Source organism: Desmodus rotundus, chromosome 4 (assembly GCF_022682495.2).
Source record: "Desmodus rotundus isolate HL8 chromosome 4, HLdesRot8A.1, whole genome shotgun sequence".
NCBI classification, from domain to species: domain Eukaryota; kingdom Metazoa; phylum Chordata; class Mammalia; order Chiroptera; family Phyllostomidae; genus Desmodus; species Desmodus rotundus.
The window spans coordinates 80545463-80567156 of NC_071390.1; the positions used below are offsets into that span (position 1 = coordinate 80545463).

General features: G+C 39.2%; 1 protein-coding gene across 6 annotated transcripts in view; it reads right to left on the bottom strand.

The window, feature by feature from the left end:
* Positions 1 to 21694, bottom strand: part of WDFY3 (WD repeat and FYVE domain containing 3) — a 268490-nt gene that overhangs the window by 9255 nt on the left and 237541 nt on the right. For all 6 annotated transcript variants that reach the window (XM_053922587.2, XM_053922591.2, XM_053922589.2 and 3 more), the window contains 9 exons: positions 20841 to 20947; positions 18579 to 18732; positions 10916 to 11007; positions 10479 to 10691; positions 8569 to 8716; positions 7370 to 7524; positions 6306 to 6464; positions 4217 to 4396; positions 291 to 473 (listed from right to left, as the gene is read on the bottom strand). In XM_053922587.2, coding sequence (XP_053778562.1) covers positions 291 to 473; positions 4217 to 4396; positions 6306 to 6464; positions 7370 to 7524; positions 8569 to 8716; positions 10479 to 10691; positions 10916 to 11007; positions 18579 to 18732; positions 20841 to 20947 — 1391 coding nt within the window. The remainder of the gene's footprint in view (positions 1 to 290; positions 474 to 4216; positions 4397 to 6305; positions 6465 to 7369; positions 7525 to 8568; positions 8717 to 10478; positions 10692 to 10915; positions 11008 to 18578; positions 18733 to 20840; positions 20948 to 21694) is intronic.

A 21694-nucleotide genomic window follows, 5' to 3' on the forward strand; every position in this document is an offset into this window, starting at 1 on the left:
TTTTAGCAATCCCAAGGTGACATGGAAATCATGTTTCAGTGACTTGCTTGTGTCAAACTGCCAGGTGCTTAGTAGCACTAACAGAGCTACCTGATGGGGAGCAAAGAGGCCTAGTTACTGATGTGCTCCACGTCTGAGAACACAGTGGCCAAGGTCTGTCTGCATACGGGAGAGGTTGACGAACAATGTGACAACCTGTTCAGGTGTCCTTCAATGGTGGATAGCTGCACGAGTTTCAGGTTAACCAGGGCAGTGGATATCTTAACGTGTTTTTCATGCAGCTGACTTACGCGAACCACACCGTCCGAGTGTCCTGTTACTATGACGTTCTGTGTGTCCCACTCGTTCATCTCTGACACGCAGCAGCAGACAATCTGCTGGCTCCTGCCTGTGAACGTGTTCACACTCACGATAGGGTTCCCGTTGATGCTCCATACGTGGATATACGTGCCAGCGCAGGACACAATGTCCCCCTGGGAAGGTAGAGAAAAACTCTTCACTCACTTTGTATTACATTCTAGTTTCAGAAGCAAACTGAATCCTTGGCCTGGCTCTCAAGGAGAGAGACTAGGTAATTTCTAAGGAAGCCTGGAATTCAGTGCTTGCTAACTTAAAAAAAAAAAAAAAAAAGCCTGAACAGAGGCCTCTTTAAGAACTCAAGGTTGAGAGGATGCTGTGGCCAAGGTGACTTCAAATGGAGCCAAAGACAGGGCTTTCATGATGTTTATGCTTATGCATTGTGCTGAGTAATGTTTTCTTCCATGTCAAAGCTGGCTGAGAAGGTGAACTACTCTTCTTCCCCCCATTATTTACAAAATCTATTTATACCTTTCATTTAGAGGTGAGAATCCACCTCCACTTAATTTTACAAAATGAGTCCAATCACAAAAACTGTAGGTTCAAAGAGAAATTCTTCAGTTCAGTTGCCTCTCTCTTCAATAAAGGAAAAGGTGAAATCTTGGTAACATTGTAATATCCTTTTCTAAAATTTGTATTCACAGAAGGGTGGGGGAGTGAGAAGGTAAAAAAAGTGAAACCTGGTATATAAGTCACTTGGCAAAGAGAATAAACCCTAAGACTCTCAGAAGTTATAATTCAGGTTTTCGTGAGTTCCAAAAACAGAAAAGAACGGGCTTTTCCCTTAAATTCTACCAGGCTAGGCTCTACCCAACCTGGTTAGACTACAACTCACTACTGTTAAGGGAATTAAGATGCTTCCTGAAGCATGTATTGTGTCAGTTACTAGCTACTGTGGTGGACCTTTAGACTTTTCATTTCAACCTTTTGAGGTTAGCTAGTAAAGGCCCTGCTTTAGAGAGGATGAAAATGAAGTATAAAAAGCTTAAGTAACTTGCCTAATATCACAGAGTGAAGATTTGAACCTAGCTCTTTCTGGCCCCCAAGCTTATACACCATACCGCGGTGCCTCTCTTATCCCTAAGACAGCCTGTCTGTCATGATGCTAGCTACTGAATTTAGAATCCCTCCTGCCCTTCCTCCACCAAGATGGCAAGAACCAAACCAAAACCCAAACGAAAACAATACTTAGCAAAGCATTGGTGTGTCTACCTCTATACTGGTCACTGAGTCATGTCTGACAGTGGAGTACCAGCAGCGGAGCTTTAGTTAATGGCCACAGTCTCTGCAAGAGACGAGGGACAGCCTGTCCATCCTACACTGAGCAGGACTTTCTTCTATGGCTCCAGGGAGCCTCCATGAGAGTGCATTAGAGAAAATCCTGTGGACGTGAGGGCCGGGCAGGAAGAGGAAGAACTGAAGGGCAGCAGCGAGGCACCTTAGGCCCAAAATGTGGACTGAAGTAAGCAGACTTAATATTGGCTGCAAAAATATAACATGAATAGAAATCTTTTCATGAGGTTTTCCCCCACATGTTAAGAGATTACAAAAGCATCTTACAAGGAAAAAAAATCACTTTTCCAGTGTTTGCAGTGACTATTGCAATCCAATGGGTGTATACTGGCTCAAATAACAACTAACTATAAACAAAATTCTCAGTGGTTAAGTGAAGAACAACCCCAAACAAAGTGCTTGAAAGAGTGACCAAGTGCCTGACTCAGAACGACACTGTGCGTCAGACTGTTCTGTTGCGCTGACATGTTGGCAAGGCTCTCCACACAGACATTTGCATGACCAGCCCTACATGCTGTTCTAAAAATATCTTAAACCCTTCAAATAACCAAAACGCAAATTTGACTCTTTACCCTACATAAACCCCATTCACTGCCAACTCTGATTACATGTACTGTAATTAGACAATCTAAGCTCCATTCACTAGAACTGAATTTGTATCTTTTTCCTTTTTCTTTGAATGACTACAAGGTATTTGCCTAAAAGCATCATACTTAGTTTCTTCTGGTAGAAATAAAAGATGTAGCGTCCCTCAGAAGGAAAGCTGTCTGTGTGGGTGATGGTATGATGGGGCTAGAGCTACTCTACCATGCAGGATGATCTTGGGAGGGGCTGAAGGTAGGCAGGGGTGAGAAAGGGTAGGTACAGCTAAGAAGTGATGAGGTTTGGGGACCTCTTGTTGGTTTGTAAGACTGGTGTGCATATGTGGGCATCTTCCACATATGGAAGTGATAACTTGTCCCTTGGACACAGAGACCTCAAGTTTTGTAAATCTACACCTATCTTCCCTACTTATCAACACACCTTAGTAACAATGAGTATCCAAGCCTGGCCCCTCCTCAGGTGGGCCTGGTCTGCACGGGGGGCTCCTAGGCCAGCACATTTATTTTATCCTGACTCATCTGTCTGTATATAAAATATTAATTTTAGACAAGTGATAATATCCTTTGATAACCTTGAGATGTTTTAAAAATAGTTCCGACACAATTTTTCTCTTGTTTGGGTATCCAAATGTTACTTTTTCCACTTTACATAATAAGCAAACAAATAAAAATATATATCATAAAAATTTCTAAAGGAGACCGTTCTGCATGGTGTAGGAAATGTAGCCCAGCTCCCACTTGGAAAGGCCAGTGGGGAATGAGGTCTGGCACACAGGACCCACGCCCACGGATAGGTTGTCCTGTGGGGTATCAGGCCTGCATTGTACCTAGACCTCTTTGAGACTTGCTTTTGCTAAAACTCCCTCACCCTGAATGAACGTTTACTGCATATCTTTAAAGTAACTTCCTAAAATCTATGCTAAACCTCCCAAGGATGAGTGTAATCAGTTCAACCACTTTTCCCTTTACATTAGCAAATATCCTTTTTTGATGTAATTAGCAACATCCTCTCCTTTGTTTTCTGTAAAAGGTAACCTGTGCATAGTAAATGAGGACTATCCTCAATGTAATGTGCCCAGAAAAGCAATAAAAGCCTGTCCAAGCCAGAGATGGGGCAGGCCCTCTCTTTCACTCAGAGAGCAGCCGTGTCATCCCTTTTCCTCTACAGGATTGCTGTAGTCCGTGTGAATTTGTCTTGTCTCATCCACAGCGCTGCGGACACTGTAGGCCGGTGTCCACATCAGATTTCAACACAATTTTTTCCTGATTTCTGTTTCTGATATTTCATTGTTGGTGTACAAAAATGCCTTTGATTTCTGAATATTGACTTTGTATCCCGCTGTTTTGCCAAACTCACTTATTAGGTTGAGTAGTTTTTTTTGTGGAGTCTATAGGATTTTCTAGGTACACTATCATGTCATCTGCAAACAATGACAGTTTTGCTTCCTCCTTTCCAATTTGGATGCCTTTTATTGCTTTTTCTTGTCTGATTGCTGTGGCTAGGACTTCCAATACTATGTTGAATAGGAGTGGTGAGAGAGGGCATCCTTGTCTTGTTCCTGATCTTAGTGGGAAAGCTCCAAGTTTTTGCCCATTGAGTATGATGTTGGCTGTAGTTCTCTCATATATGGTCTTTATTATGTTGAGGAATGCTCCCTCTATTCCCACTGTGCTAAGTGTTTTTATTCAACGCAATTTTAACATTCTGAACAAGTAATACAAATTCTGTTTTTAAAAATGCCTATCCTAGAATGTTTTGTTTTGAACCAAATTTTGCCCTTTGAAGAATGCAAGTAGTGAGTGAATTTTAAGACAAAATGCTGAGTTACAAACTTTAATATCCAACTGCTTCTGCCAACCACAAAATTCAAAGAAATGAGTCCTTATCAACTAGTCATTTTTTACTTATGTTGGCTAGACTTTGTTTTCCTAAACATAAACCAAAAGGGCAATTTACTACTTACTGTTAATTCATTGATACAAAGAGCAGAAACTGGAGCTCGATGGCCTCGGAGCTGGGTTAGAAATGATAGCTTGTTCAGATCCCAAATGATGCAGGTTCGGTCACGGGACCCGCTGACGATGATGTGATAGGCTAATGAAGCTGTGGCACAGGTGACTGTATCAGTGTGGCCAAGTAAGGCCTACAAAGGAGAACAGAAAAAAAACCCGGGCTGACCACAGTGACAGAGCTCCTTAAGGGACAGCAGAAGACCCTGGATGCACCAGGAAACAAGGGGCGTGTGCGCTGGGGGTGCATGCATCAGGCAGTAGTGTGTGGGAAGTCTTCACTCTGCTCTGGCCGAGTGTCCCTGTCTCACCCCCTGGCCAAAGGAGCAGTCTAGAGGACTCTGGAGGTGCTAGTCTCCATTTTTTATTACTTCTGTCCTGGACTTGGGCAAGTGTCTTAGAAGAAGGAGAGAACAGCAACTGCTACCCAGCTTGGGTTTCTTCCTACCATTTCTATGTGGAGATGTGTCGATTATGGCCCCCAAAATATAGACGTTATACTCTGTATCTATTCTTTTATGCCACCAATTCCTGTTAAGCTCATTGTAAGGAGCTACAACTGAATGGATTTTTAAAAAAGTGCACATACTGTGAGAACTGCATGGCTGTGGTACATGGTCCTGGGAAGCTAAAGGGAAAATGTGGTCCTTATGTGTCTGTGACCTCCTGTCACTGAACATCAGGACATTTGTGCCCAAGAGGGATTCTTTCTTCAAACTAGAATAAGACCTTTCTTGCTAGAGTATGAAGAGAGACAGGACCCTTGGTAATGGCAATGCAGAAAAATAAGTATTTTGAAGAAAATACTGTTAGGAGTTCCTAAGAATAATCTGAATTTACTATTTAAATAGTGAACTGACTTAAAATTTTGGTCATACAGACATCCTTATTGTTGCTTAGTTAACTCTAGAAAGCTGTTCTTAATAAGAAGTGCTTTCTACTGAAAGTTACTGGCACACTAGCTTCAAAGCCCATTTTCTAAATGGAAAAAATTGTAAGCAGGAGTTTGGATCAGCAAACTGCACCATCAACCTTATATGTATCCGCTCACGTCAAGACTGTATCTCTTTACGTGGTTTACCTTGGACCTGGCAACAAGTGAAGTTCCTGGCCTACATAGATGGTTGTTGGTATGTAAGTACAAGGAGTTCAATTCTTTTCATAGATATTTTGTTTGAGTTTGGCTTTAAAATAAACTTTATAATCACACAGAACTCAATTTACATCCTGACTTTACAACTAAGTGTGACTTGGCCACGTATCAACCTGTTTAAGCTGTGGTTTTTTTCAAGTCTAATTAGAGCTATCTTGTAGAATTGTGAGGACTGAAGTTTTACATTTTCTGAACATTCAGCAGTTCCCTAAACATAGTAGGTGCTCAATAAATGGAAAATATTGTTGCACCAATTTTCAAATTTGTATAATAAAAAAATATATGTATACTCCACTAAAAAAACTGTATGATAAATTCACTCACAAAATAAATTCTAAGTGATCACTTAATCATAAAAGGATTCTTGCTTTAAGTAAAAGTTTATAATAGAGTCAGTACGTAAGTGATGAAAAATACTTGTTAATAACATCATCAATGGTTCTACTGAATATATACATGAATTTGTTATATCTTCAGGGATATGATAAAAGAAGAAAGAGAAAGACAAAAGAGTAAAAGATTCAATGGTTTAGCTGAATGAAGATCATCCAGAAAGGAAATTAATATGAATCAACAGCATTCATATAATCTGACTGTAAAAATTCAATTTACACATAACTTCATGGAAACATTTATAGTACTTAAATATATTTTAAACTATATTTCCTAAAGACAGTTTGCTTCAGATTTTTTAAAAAGACCAGTTTAGGTCATTTTTAGAAACAATATATCCTGATTCCATTTTCTTTACATTTGAGACCCTTTCTAGCAAAAGAACACATTTTTTTGTTTTGTCCATTATGTCTCAGGCACCTTAAGATTAAGGAAATTTTTTAGTTTCTCTAGAGTGTGGGCAGCAGAGATGGAGTACCTTCCACCTGTTATGTTACCTGTTTCAGAGCGAGGGTCTTGGCCTTTTCCTTCGAGGTGCCCATCTCCCACACACACACAACTGTGCTCGTTCCGCCTGTGATGACCAGCTTGGGGTTGGGACAGATGGCACAGAGAATCTGGCCCCACTCAGACAAACATTCATAAACAGTCACTGCCTGTAAAATAAAACAGATGTGAGACACACATGCCATCAAGCAGTAAAATGTCTGAAACACAATGAGCATACTGAGTGAAGAACAGAGATCTCTACACAGGTACAAACAACTGAATACATTCTGGGCTGGTTCCAATTTAGCAACTTTCCCACTGAAGCTCTACTTTGAACTACCTGCTACAGACTCCTAACTATGGTTGCTGCTAAAAACCTTAATGGAGGTCTCCAGTTTCTCTAGTCCGGGAAAATGAGGTTCAGATTGTAAGATGCTCTGTAAGGTGCAGTGGGATAATCCGGTAAAAGGATGTGTTTGCCTCAGCCAGTTAAAATATAAAAGGAAAGCATGACTGCTGCTGCTGAGAATGTTAACTAAATTTGTTACAGTGCAACACAGAGACCTGCACAAACTATATCCATCTTGCTTGCAGGAGGGGAGTGTCAGAAGGCAGACACAGGGCACTGAAGGATCACTACACATGGCCTCTCCCAAGAGATACTTATGGGGCTGCTGATTATTGGGGGATGGGGTGACAGGTCTTCTGTCAGCCATGTAAGAGTCCTAAAATAATAAATGGGCCAGGCGATGACTCACCAAAAGGGAGCTCTTCTGGTTGGAAGAAATGCTGACTACTGGCTGGCTAGGATCTCTCGGAGGAATTCTCTGAGTAGGGGGGAAACTGCTTGCCCTAGAATACAACTTCCCAAAAGGCTTCTTTCTTCTGTAAGAAACGTGACTTGTCCATTAGCTCCTTTATCCTGATCTAAGGCAGAGAGCTCTTCCTTCCTCTGGGCCTTCGAGAAACAGCTGACAAGCCCTTGGCCTAGGCTTGCCCTACTCTCTTTTTAAGCAGGATATCCAGCCACGCAAGAGTGAGATGAAATGAGTGAGAAAGAAATGATGCAAACCTTGTCTGACTCATAGGTGCCCAGCCTGCAGCTGAGGTCTGCGTAGCCCCAAGCGAAAGTTTTGTTCCAGGTTGGTGGGATAAGCACCTTATTCTGTTCTACTGCAAGAATGCCTTTATCTGTGCACACTATTTGTCCCACAGGTTCTTTGAGTTCTATGCAAAACAAATCATCACATTACAACAGGGAAAAGGAACTTCATTATTCCATAGGTAATGGTAAAGTAATCTCAGATATTCATACAAATCAAGCACACTGACACCCACGTTAAGACAATATGACCTTAGTGGTGGAGCTTGGCTTTTCAGTCTCCCACAGCCCTGCTAGGGTGATGCTGACCTTGACCTGTGTTCTCTAGGCTTCCCTCTAGCCTCACTGTCTCTGAGTATTTGGGTTTGGCTCCTAGCAACCGGGCCTGCTTTCCTGATCTCTGGGGCTGCACAGAGTAATAACCTGGATACTCCCAGGCATGTCACACAGAGACCTTCCACCAATCTAGTCCTTCAGCACCTCTCAAGTTACAGCCAATCCTTAGACTTCTGGAATAAAGGCCACGAGATCCTCTGTGAGGCCCAGATTCCCTGCTCTGCTCCAAATCTCTGCCGACCAAACCAGTGCTCCAGCGCCATGGCTCGGCAGTGACAGCAGCCGGCACAGGCCAAATCTTTGTAACGAGGCAAATGGCCTAGAACTGGCAGCCAATCCAATTTACCAGACTCTGCAGCTTCAATATTTGGATTTCTTTAGATGGCAACTTCAACACTTTGCAAAAATACATTTTAAAAAAAATTCTAATGGGGAAAATCCACTTGAAAAAGTACTTTTAGATATCTCATAAATGCTTTTAATTGGCATATTAAAAATACAGTCTTATTGCTATTTCTAAATTGGCAGAATATGTATAAATGAAGGTGACAAGTTTTTTACATATATAATATAAAAGTTGAGCTACAAGATTTGGTATTTTAGAGTTTTTGCTATCTTAGCAGGGGAGAAAATATTTTGATTCTTTTTGATACAAAACTCAACAATCAAAAAAAAATAAAACGGAACAGAAAAGTAAAAGGAGAAAATCTAATGAGTATTTAGTGATTTAACACAAAAAAATATAGCACCTATTACAAATTACACGAATATCAAAGTTACTACTGCTCAATTAGGATTAATAAATGATCCCACTTTATATCCCATCATCTTACCTTTTACAGGTGTTAGAGAAGGCCTCAAGTTGTCTAGGTGATGGAAAAAGATCTTGTCACTTGTAGATCCTGGTGGGACAGAGATTCCTGCATTGTCTCCGTTGAGTCTACTCCTTACTCGCTTTGGTGGGTGAGGTTTCTTAAATAACTGATATGAGAGAACATTTTATAACGAAAGCTAACATTTATCATAGCAACCAGTAGGTACAGTAGAACTGCGTTCTGAGGGAAGAAATGCAAAGCAGCTCAGAGGTTGCCCAGTATCTCAGACCTTCGTTAAGTAGGGACAGGGCTATGCTACCACCCGTTGAGTTATCGTGTTACACTGATTTCATAATAGCTTTGACAATGAACTCAAACTATAGTCAACTGACAATTATTTTCCAATGATACTTAAAAATTAACCAGGCTGTGCCACTGAGGGCAAGCAGACATCCTGTTTAATTGGGCTATTTCTGGCTTCAACATGGCCTTTCTCTCTGCAACATTATTTTGGTCTCTTTTAGGTGTTACAAATTTGTTGCAAGTCTGAACTTTGTTGCCTTTTACTTTGCCATGCTGTAAAGAAAAATAAAACAAGAAGAAAGTCTTTGGCATCTCTGTTCAGTATTTCTACAAGGCTAAAAAGTATTAATGTACATTTATGATTATTATTTTTCAAATATTGCTCATCTTCAAAATACGTGTTATTTTTGTTAGAAAATTGAAATCTGAGGAAGATATTTGGGAAATCTTAGATGAAATGAGGTTTAAGATGAATATAATACAATCATAATTTATGAACTTGGCATTCTGGATTTTCAGGAGGAAAAAAATGCTATGTATAAAGTAAGATATACATTTTAGGCCCCCAAGCTTCTACACATATTACATATTGTTCTTATTTTATCTACATACAGGAGTATGGTATCAGAGTTCTGTTATTTTCTACAAAAGTTAAGAATGACACAAGCCTCTGAAGTTCTATAAAAAGACCCCCACACTTAAAAGCACGTTCATGAATGAACACTTACGTAAGAACTTTTACATGAGAGCCCGATGGGAGCCAGGCTAGGGTACAGAGGTGAGGATATGGTGGCCCTGAGGCTTACATTTTCTAGGGTTGCTATACTTGGCAGTACTCTGTATTAGTCACTGGAATGTTCTAGAAATATATTATTATCCAGACTCTTATCTTCCAGACTGCTTGCCTCTTATACTCAAAAGTAGAACAAAAACCCTGCAACTGTGTATGCATCTTGACTTTTTTTTGTTCAGAATATTTTTCCCCCTGAGGGAACAAAACAGTTTCTGCACTGGTAACCCTCGGGGAAGAAAGGAAAAGTTTAACTAAGATCCTTCAACTGCCATCAATTTATCAACAGCATGTCATCCCTCTTTAATTCAAACCATCACTACCTGTTTGCCGAACTACTTACTGTAAGAGCTCACTAGGTGGTTCTCTGCTCCTAATTTGGCTCCTCTACAGAGAGAGAGTGTGTGTGTACACGACTCAGCCAGAATGATCCTTAAAGTCTGGATACGACCATGTCGTTTCTTTGCTTAAACTCAGCAAGGAATTACTGGCCTTAGGGCGGAAGCCCGTCTCTGTGCATGCTGTGGCCCCGCAGGTCCCATCGGCTTTCCTGAGTGTGCTCTTGACCTCCTGCCAGGTCTTGTGCGGGTGCAGGAAAGCACGCCCTGCACTTGTCTGCGAGGGGAAATTCTCTTTGAACAACAACATTTCTATTTATTTGTATGTAAAAGGGAGGAGGAAAGCAATACTCTTGGAACCTACTGGGTGATATTTACAGTCCTTTATAGAAAACTCAGTCTAAATTTAAGTATTATATGGTCATTGATCAGCTAAAGAAATATTACAGCGTTAAAAAAAATTAAACAGAGAACAGTGATCATAAGAATACCCATACCTGTTTAGGGATCTGACCAAAGTTATTAATGAACCCTATGGTGGCGGTCTCCTTTAGTGGGTCATTTATGTTGTAGATATCCACTTGACCCTCGTAAAACAGGTGATGGAAGACATTTACAGCTTCTACTGCAGCAGGGCCTTGCTGTTTATAGCCAAAGATCAAGTCAATCCATTCATGCAGGTGGGCACTCACATAGTCACATTCCAAAGCCTGCAATTTCAAAACAATGGTTCTGTCACTGCCCAACATTTATTAATTCCTCAGAAAGTAAAGAACTGGCCAATGGTCGACAGAAATTAAAATAACTAAAAATCATAAAGCTAGTATTAGTAACTTGACCAAATGGGTGACGCTTTGTTCAAGGTCCTCTCTTTGTATTGTAGAGTCAACGACCCAGTGAAATCCAGATCAACTGCACAGTGTACTCTCATTACCTCTCGGTGGACTCTGATGAATTCTCGTGGGTCCCCTTTTGCCCAGGGTGGAAGGATAACATCTCCAAGCTTGGTGCCATTTTGTTTACAGCCTGTGCAGTTGGATACATTAAAAAAAAATGAAAGAACGTGGTAAATAAGAATTTCATATTAAGTAACAGGGAAATAGTGGGTTTAAGTGCATTGTCAGAACTATGAAATCCTACCACCAGAAAGGACCCTCAGAGATCATCTATCCTGATATTTCCCTAAGATTTCTCCTTAGTTCACTTCCTCAGAGAGATTCACTGTTAGTAAAACCGAGGGGTGCTCATGGTCAAATGACTTCAGAAAATGATGACTTACCGGAAGTCGAACATGTTTCTTTCCTGCAAGACTCATCAGAGGTACTGCTAGGAGGTGCATTAGATACACTGCCTGAAATTAACTGACCACAGGAGTCTTTAATGAAACATTTTATGGGGCTACTGTTTTGAGTTTCAAAAAACTCCTCAAATTCAATCCCCGTGGGATGGGTAGCTCATTTGGCAGACCATTAGCATTTCTCTAAACTCTTCCTTTTGTAGGCTTTTCCAGAAAGCTTACAGTTTGGGGAGTCATCAACAGTTAACTAGTACTAAATTTCTGTCTTAATGTTTTGAAAAAATTTGCCATTCGCATGGAGGAGGTTATTGGAAGAGTACCTAACTCCTCAGTAACTTTCGGTTTGCTCTCTTTGCATGAGAAGAAATGAAGTACAAATATCCCTTGAGATATTTGGAATACATGCAGTTTCTCATATTTCTGATTATCTTAAATTCTTCAGAGAGCACTGTAGAACTGATACATATTTTGCTGTAAAGATTCTCATTAAAGAAATAAAATCTAAAACCTAAAGAAAGTAGTTAAGGAAGACACAAACATGTTCATGGACTGGAAGAATTAATGTCATCAAAATGGCCACAGCATTTACAGATTCAATGCAATCCATATTAAAGTACTACTGACATATTTCACAGACATAGAACAAACATTTCAAAAATGTATATGGAACCATAAATGACCCCGAATAGCTGCAGCAATTTTGAGAAAGAAGAACCAAGTAGGAGGGATCATAATACTTGATATCAAACTGTATTACAAGGCCACTGTAACCAAAACAGCCTGGTACTGGTATAAGAACGGACACATGGACCAATGGAACAGAATAGAGAGCCCAGAAATAAAACCAAGCACCTATGGTCAATTAATATTCGATAAAGGGGGCAGAAGCATAAAGTGGAGTAAAAATAGCCTCTTCAACAGATGGTGTTGGGAGATCTGGACAGCTACATGCAAAAAAATGAAACTTAATCACCAACTTACACCCTACACAAAAATAAATTCAAGGTGTATGAAAGACTTAAATATAAGTTATGACACCATAAAAGTCCTAGAGGAGAACATAGTCAGGAAAATCTCAGACATTCCATGCAGCAATATTTTCACTGATATGGCCCCTAAAGCAAGGGACAAAGCATAGAATAAACAAATGTGACTTCATCAAAATAAAAAGCTTCTGCACGGCTAAAGAAAACATCAGTAAAATGAAAAGGGAACCAACCATATGGGAACAAGTATTTGCCAATGATACTTTGGACAAGGGTTTGACCTCCAAAATATACAAATAACTCACAGGACATCCACTCCAGGAAGACAAACAACCTAATTAAAAAATGGGCAAAGGACTTGAACAGACACTTCTCCAAGGAGGACATAGAGAGGGCCCAGAGACATATGAAAAGATGCTCAGCATCACTAGCCATCAGAGAGATGCAAATTAAAACCACAATGAGATACCACCTCACACTGGTCAGAATGGCCAACATAAACAAAGTAACAAACAACAAGTGTTGGAGAGGATGTGGAGAAAAGGGAACCCTAGTGCACTGTTGGTGGGAATATAGACTGGTGCAGCCACTGTGGAAAACAGTATGGTACTTCCTCAGAAAACTAAAAATGGAACTGCCTTTTGACCCAGCAATTCCACTGCTGGCATTACACCTTAAGAACCTTGAAACACCAATTTAAAAGAACCTATGCACCCCAATATTCAGAGTAGCACAATTTATAATAGTCAAGTGCTGGAAGAAACCTAAATGCCCATCAGTAAATGAATGGATCAAAAAACTTTGGTACCGTTACACAATGGAATACTATGCAACAGAAAGAAGAAGCTCATACCCTTTGTGACAGCATGGATGGAACTGGAGAGCATTATGCTAAGTGAAATAAGGCAGGCAGTGAGGGACAAATACCACATGATATCACCTATAAGTGGAACCTAATCAACAAAACAAACAAGCAAGCAAAATATAATCAGAGACATTGAAATTAAGAACAAACTGTCAGTAACCAGAGGGAAGGTGGGAAGGGGTAATGGAGGGAAAGGAGGGAAGGGTTGTCAGGAACATGTATAAAGTACCCATGGACAAAACCAAAGGGGGGAAGGATCAAGGGTGAGAAGTGGGGATGCCTGGGGTTGGGGGGAGTAATAAGGGGAAAAATGGAGACAACTATACTTGAATGACAATAAAAAATGTGAAAAAAAAAAGTGCAGTTGAGATTGAAAAAAAAGAAATCCTTCGTTTCATAGTAAAAAAAAAAAGAAATAAAATCTAAACTGTAACATTTTTGCTGTTAGTGTATCGTTTAACAGAAAAAATGTTTGTAAAGACTATGGGGCTACCTGGCAGAAACAAAAACATCAAGTTGTGATAACGTACATCAAGTGATATTAATTCCACGTAGTTTTGTTGTTTTAATGTATTGTTAAAATAATGTATTCTGTTATTTTAAGTCACAGCCAGATAATCTTTAAAATATTAAAGAAACCATTTGCTAGGAAATCTATCCACAATAAAACACATTAAATGGGACTGGCATCTAAGGAAACATGTTCTTTTTCTTCTTTTTAAAAACACCACCAAAAAGTTAACTTTAGCTTACAGTTTTCTTAGGTACAAATCAGATGATCACTGTAAAGAAAGACTCTATAAACAAAAATGTTGTCTCACTAGCTTAACAGCAGTTGGTTAGATAAATAGTTGCATTAGAAATTTTCATAGAGAAGTGCAATTGTTCAGATTTTGGAACACAAAGGCATTCCAAGTAAGGGCCAATAAAAATATTTCCCTTAGAAATAATCTTGTTTTCATCATTGTTATTTGATGGCTTATTTACAATGTGATATTAAGTGAGAGATACAAAAATGAGTTTATTGTTTAAAGGAATGTCCTGACTTGGTTAGAAGAATTACCATATGATTTAAGAAAAAAAATAAAACAATCAAGTTATTATAACCACTCCCCCATTCATACCTTTACTCCAGTCCCACTGATGTGCCCTCCAGGACTAATTTTTTGATAATGAGAAGCGAGTAATAATTTCTAGGCTATTTCAGATATAATGTACTTTTCAAAATTTTGCTCATAATCCCTAAATAATTTTGTGACATAATTGTATTTAATCAGCACTATCTGAAGTTTTAAAATGTCACTTCAAGGGAACAAGGTCTACAGAAAACTTGTGGCCTATCTGATTCTGCCGCCCAGCAGCTCCCCTCCGTGTATGTCCAAGGTCTGAGGACAAGAGGACCAGGGATGAATGCTACTCATTCCAGAAGTGGGGAAAAACCCAAGTGTTTTTTCTTTTAAAACATTTACTATCTTTTCTGTGTGAAGAGGCAAACACTGTTTCATTGCTTTGTTTTTATTGGGGTGAAATTCACATACCATAAAATTAACTATTTCAAAGTGCACAACTCCGTGGCATTTAGCGCGTCACAATGTTGTGCAACCAAAACCTCACTGGCCCCAAAACATTTCATTACCCCAGAAAGAAACCTTTTAACATTAAGCAGTTGTTGCCCATTCTTCTCACCCCCTCTCCCCCATCCCTGGAAACTATCTATTCTGGATAGTCCATATACATGGAATCATAGATTACATAACCTCTGTGTCTGGCTTTTCTCACTTAGCATAATGTTTTGAGGTTCACCCATGTAGCAGCATTTATCAGTACTTCATACTTTATTGCTGAAGTCCTTTATTGTATGTATATTCCACAATTTGTTTATTCAGTGACAGGTACCTGGGCTGTTTCTACCATTTGGTTATTGCAGACAGTGCACCTTTGAACATATGAGTACATGGACTTGATTCCCTATTTCAGCTCTTTGGGACGTATACCTAGGAGTGGAACTGCTGAGTCATATGGTAACTTTGTTTTTAACTTATAGAAAAACCACCAAACTGCTGCCCACAGAGGCTGAACTATTTTCTATTCCCATCGGCAATGCACAAGGGTTCTAACTTTTCCACGTCTTTGCCAGTCCTTGGTATTTTCTGTGAGTGTGCAGTTTTTTCATTCTAAGCCATACTTATATGTAAGTGGCACTTCATTGTGGTTTTGATTTGCATTTCCCTAATAACTATTGATATTGAACCTCTTTCATGTGCTTATTGAACATTTGACTAATTTCTTTGGAGAAATGTCTTTTCAGGTCCTTTGCCCTTTTTTTAAAATGGGTTGTTTATCTTTTTGTTGTTGAGTGGTAAGAGTTCTTTAAATTCTGGATACTAGGCCTTCATAAAATGTTATCATTTGCAAATATTTAAAGGTTTTCTTTTCAGTTTCTGCATAATGTCCTTGAATGCAGAAGGTTTACATTTTGATCGGTTTTAATTTATCTTTCTTTGTTTTTGTGGTTGTAGCTTGTGCTTTTGATATCCTATCTAAAAATCTACTGCCAAATACAAGATCATGAAGATTTAACCCTATGTTTTTCTCTTAAGAGTTTTATGGCTTTAGCTTTTATGTGATTTCATGGGAGAAGGATGATTTGTTATGAAGGTGAGCATGACAGACACATGACCCTTCTTTCATTACTTATTTAAAAGTGGAGCATTTGGTTAGGTTTGTCAGTAGTCTCGCTGAAATATTTTTGCTACACAGATTATTATAATGAATCCAGTGTTTCTGAAAGATTGAGGGTATCTTTTCCTTTTTGTACGTTTCCATATTTGTCTCTTTGAAAGTGGTGTCTCCTTCTCCAAGGAAGACATACAGAGGGCCCAGAGACATATGTAAAGATGCTCAGCATCACTAGCCATCGGAGAGATGCAAATTAAAACCACAATGAGGTACCATCTCCCACCAGTCAGAGTGGCCAACATAAACAAATCCACAAACAAATGTTGGAGAGGATGTGGAGAAAAGGGAACCCTAGTGCACTGTTGGTGGGAATGCAGACTGGTGCGGCCACTGTGGAAAACAGTATGGAATTTCCTCAGAAAACTAAAAATGGAACTGCCCTTTGACCCAGCAATTCCACTGCTGGGATTATACCCTAAGAACCCTGAAACATCAATCCAAAAGAACCTATGCACCCCAATGTTCATAGCAGCACAATTTACAATAGCCAAGTACTGGAAGCAACCTAAGTGCCCATTAGCAAATGAGTGGGTCAAAAAACTATGGTACATTTACACAATGGAATTCTACGCAGCAGAGAGAAAGAAGGAGCTTATACCCTTCGCAATGGCATGGATGGAACTGGAGAGCATTATGCTAAGTGAAGTAAGCCAGACGGTGAGGGACAAATACCATATGATCTCACCTTTAACTGGAACATAATCAACAGAAGAAAAAAGCAAACAAAATATAACCAGAGACATTGAAGTTAAGAACAATCTAACAATAGCCAGGGGGGAGTGGGGAGGGGACAGTGAGGAGAGGGGATTACAGGAACTACTATAAAGGACACACAGACAAAATCAACGGGGAGGGTGGAGGTGGGGGAGGGAGGTGGGTTTGGCTGGGGTGGGGTGGAGGGATGGGGAGAAAAGGCATACAACTGTAATTGAATAACAATAATTTTTTTTTTAAAAAGAGTGGTGTTTCTAGGGAAAAGAATGTATTCTCCAAAGGAAAACTGTAAGTGATTGTAATGCAACACTAATGTGTAGCCATATTCAAATGCCATGTATGTGTTCATTGTTTTTCCTTGTTTATCACCTATTCTGTTCTTTCCAGGAACCATCATTCCCTCCAACTCTAAATCTTAGACCTTGGTGTCTAGCTACTTGAGGGTGAGCTCCAGGCACAACCAGAGGTAATAAGACTCAATTTCAGGACTTATGCTGGAGCTACTGAGAGAATCTTACTATCTTTCCCCATTAGACCTGCGGCTATTACTTCACAAAGTTAGGAAGGCTGATGGATAACTAAGGAAAAAATATTTTTAAAAAATTTTAAAAAGAGAAATCACTCAAATGATTAGACATGAATAGTTCCTATAAGTTTCTATTGATGAAACACCTTGAGATAGTACTGTAATGATTTATATGTTGAACGCTAACTACAGTATAAAGTATGAGGTATAAAAACAGTATAAAACAGCAATGGCTGGTGTGGCTCAGTGGATTCAGTGCTGGCCTGAGAATCAAAGAGTCGCCAGTTCAATTCCCAGTCAGGGCACATGCCTGAGTTGTGGGCCAGGTCCCCAGTTGGGGGTGTGCAAGAGGCAAACACATTGATGTTTCTCTCCCTCTCTTTTTCCCTCCCTTCTCCTCTCTCTAAAAATAAATAAATAAATAAAATCTTTAAAAATATACAAAACAGAACATTATCTGGTGGGAATATCCTACAGTGGAAACAATGGAATTCTGACATGTTTTAAAAGAAATAACCAGAAACAGATCAGCAAACTGTGTTCCAAAAAACTGTAATCAAAGTCAACTTCCTGTAACTGCTGGATAACATACTGGGAACAGAGTACTGATCAAATTTCTCTCCTTTTTACGAATGGAGATTTGGTCCTGTTTTTCTAGAAAATAGTACCCTAACAGGATTTTTTTAAAAAAGGAATTTACTTAAAGTTATTTTGAAATATTAATTTTAATTAAAAAACTTTTAGAATCCTCACCTGAGGATATTTTTTCATTGATTTAGGAAAGACAAGAGGGAGAGAGAAACATTGACGTGAGAGAGAAACATTGACTGGATGCCTTCTGCATGTGCACGAACTGGAGATTGAACCCACAACTCAGGTATGTGCCCTGACTGGGCATCGAACTCGAACCTTTCGGTTACGGCGTGACGCTCCATCCAACTGGGCCACACTGGCCAGGGCTGAAGTTCTAATTTTAAAACATACTAGCATATAAGCTGAGAATTCCACAAGCAATACATAAGATTAAAACAAAACAAAAATCTGGGTACGCCATTCGACTATTAATGGGTTTCAATTGTAATAATTTTCACATAAATTTTACCTCACATTTGTTTTAATTGAAATAACAATATTCTAACCAGTAGATGTAATCTGTGTCAGTTTATAAATGTTTCCTAGATCTAGGTTTGAAACAGCTATTTTTCCATTTTTTTAAAGTTGGATTTCAACCCAGTAAAGCCTTTTTTCCTTTAAATTTACTTTTTAAATTTTATTGAATTTACTGGGGTGTGAAACAGCTATTTTAAAAAAATATTTAATTGCAGACACCCAATTACAGTAACTAGCAGCAGCTGAAACCACAAGGACATCTTGTCAGTGTATACTGCAGACAATCTTTAGAAAAGTCACTTATTTCTACCTGTCTCTTCTTGGACAACATTTCTAAGATAATGCCACAGCTCTACATACCCAGATCAAAGTTGTTGGAATTCAGCAAAAACTCTGGTAAGTAAAAAAATTCTGGGATCAGTTCTTTTACGTCTGCCATGTTGTGCTTTGACGCAGAGTACCAGGCCTCCCGGACACTGTGGAACATCCGGTCAGCCAGGTCAAAGTGGCCCCCCTGTGGACAGAATGAGAAGGCACCTCTCTGTTAGAGAACCACTCCCACCTCGCAGCTTCCGTCAAGCTCAAGCAAGGGCTTGAACACCCTGAAGAAATATTTGGTGATATTTCCATTTCCCACCATCCTATGTCAAATAAACAATATTTTAAATGACCAAAAAAAAAGAAAATTCTCTTTGGGATATTCCTTACAAAGGGTGCTCAATGCATTTGCTTTGTAATCAATTAAAATGCAAATGTAAAGTCATTTAAAAAATATTAGTTTTTAGAAAGAGGCAACACAATAAGGAATACGAATTCTTCCACATTTTGATGATGATCTCTTAAAGATTGTAATGTAGTCATTTACAGTTGGAGATGCTCAAGTTATATATCTGCTTGACTGATTCCATCAATAATATGACATTGAAGTTCTCATACCAGTAAGAATTAAATGGAGAACTAGAAAGGTGATAAAAAAGATAGAGACTGATAAAACAAACTCAAACAGAAATGGGATTTCTTTTGCTTACGCAGCTTCACAGATACACCACCCACTTCCTCAATCACACTCCCGGAGAAGGCAGAGTATTTGTCTCTAGGATGCAGTGCACTGGGGGAAAATGCCAAACTCCACACAATGTCCATCAAGGCTTGCCACAGTCTTGACTTTTCCCCACACTTACTCTGCTCCAGACACTCTGGCTTTTTTGCTGCTTCTCATACATCTCAGGCACACACCACACTCGAGGCACTCACATGGGCTGGTCCCTTTGTCTAGAACACTTTCTCTAGATATTGGCATGAGTAACTCCCTCACCACCTTCCAGTTTTTGTTCAGATATCACCTTTTCAAGGAGACCTACTCTGAGCACTCTTTAAAACTGCATCATAACCTCCCTCACCTCCAATTCCTGTACTTCCCATTCCCTTTCCCAGATCTATATTTTTCTGATAGCATTTATCATATTCTAAAACATCTGACAATATACTTATTTATTTTGTCTATCTCCTTCAATCAAAATAGTATGTAAGCTCCACATGGCAGGACTTTTGTCTTTATTCACAGAAGTCCTCTAAGCACCTAGAATACTTTCTGAATAAATGAAAGAGAATGTGGAGAAAAGCAATTATAATAAAAAAGACAGCAAATGTCTTTTTAAGAACTGTTTATTGAATTCAACCAGTTCAGGCTGAATTCCATATACATGGCGAGAAAGCATATGAGGTCTGTCCAGAAGATATCCAGCTATGTACTATGAAAAATAGAGACATTTAGTGAAGAAGAAACAAGAAACATTGTACATAGGACAATGATGCCTCAGTCCCTTTCAGAGCAGGCACCTTGGGACCTCACACAGCTCTCCCAATCTCCATCAGCTGCCCCATTGTATTTTCCTGAATCTCATCAACGGTCTGAAATCTCTTCCCTTTCAAAGGTGAATTTAGTTTTGGGAAAAGCCAGAAGTCACAGGGTGCCAAATCTGGGCTGTAGAGGGGCTGAGTCACCTGGGTGATTTTATGTTTCTTGGCAGAACTTTTGGTGATACATGAGTGGGTACATTGTCGTGATGAAACTGCCAATCGCCAGATGCCCATAGCTGCATCCTTCTCAATTATCTTAATAGTTTCCATGGAGGAATGTTGAAGCCTAATGCAAAATTTAGCACAGATTCGTTACTATACTTGCACAGTCATTTTGAATGTGATGGCCACACAGTACACATGCTCACTCAATGGCGTCTACCACCCCCACTGACTAGTACAGTGAAGTCCTCATTGTTCACACATGTGCATTCCAGTCCACTCTCCCAGGCTGCCAGGCTACATCGATGTCACACAAACTGTTCTTGTTATATAAACAATGGCTGGACTTTTTCCAAACAGACCTCATGTGTTACTTCCTTTTTTGGCTAAAGGACCTTGGCACTTTATTATAAATAAATTCTAGTTCACTCATTAGTTTTAGTCCAGTAATGTTTCACTTTAATTATATTTGATTACTTTTGAGACTGAAATTTCACAAGCCTTCTTGTGAAGCAGGATAACAATATTTTTAACTAAGCAACAATTTTAAATAGAAAGAAGGCTTGTATAAAATGAAAAATTCTAAATTCAGAGCTCTACCTGTAGCCGTAAGAAGATTTGTGTGAAAGGCTCCATCCTCACTAGGTATGAAGCCACGATCATTGCAGATGAATAGTGGGTCCCATAATGGTAGGCTGGAGTTTCTCCTGCTCAAAAGAAGATTAAAGCATAATTGAAAACAAAAGAGTAAATATAAAAAATTGGTATTAATAGTGTGGCAACTGTGACACTAAATACAGTTAGTGCTGGCACTTGTAGCATGAAAACTGTATGCTGACACTGCTACCCCTCACATGTTTGGTAGTAATCAAAAGTAAGTATGATTCGATGCCTTTTCCTTCAAACTAAGCCCATCTAACAATTCGTGTTTTGAGGCTTCAATGTAGCAGATAACTCTTAAAAGCAAACCATCTCCACTGAAGCGGGATATTTATTGACTTACAGATATTATTCACTAGGTTCTGGCTGTGAAAATTTGTATTTCTTTAAATTGTCTATAAATATTGTGCCATGTTTTACCGCTCTTCTTAACGGGGGGAACAGAGTCCACATAGGGAATACTGTTAGGCTTGGGGTTTTCTTTTTTTTTTTTCTTTTTCCTTTCATTGTTTTACTTGTTTGAGAGGCATGCATGACAAACATTAAATATAGTAAATTTAAGTACACTGAATAGTATTTCAGAAAGTAGTCAATTTTTTTTTAATGCAACAGGGTTTGAAAAATAAATGAAGAGTTAATAAATGAAAAAGTGTAGTTCCTGGCCTAAATACGATTCAAATTGAAGACATGTTAGGATGGAAAATTTCTGCCCTATACGAAGCACACATATTTACATTTCTATCAGTATCTGACAGGCTATCTAAAAAAATCCCTGCTAGGCATGGCCATCAGTT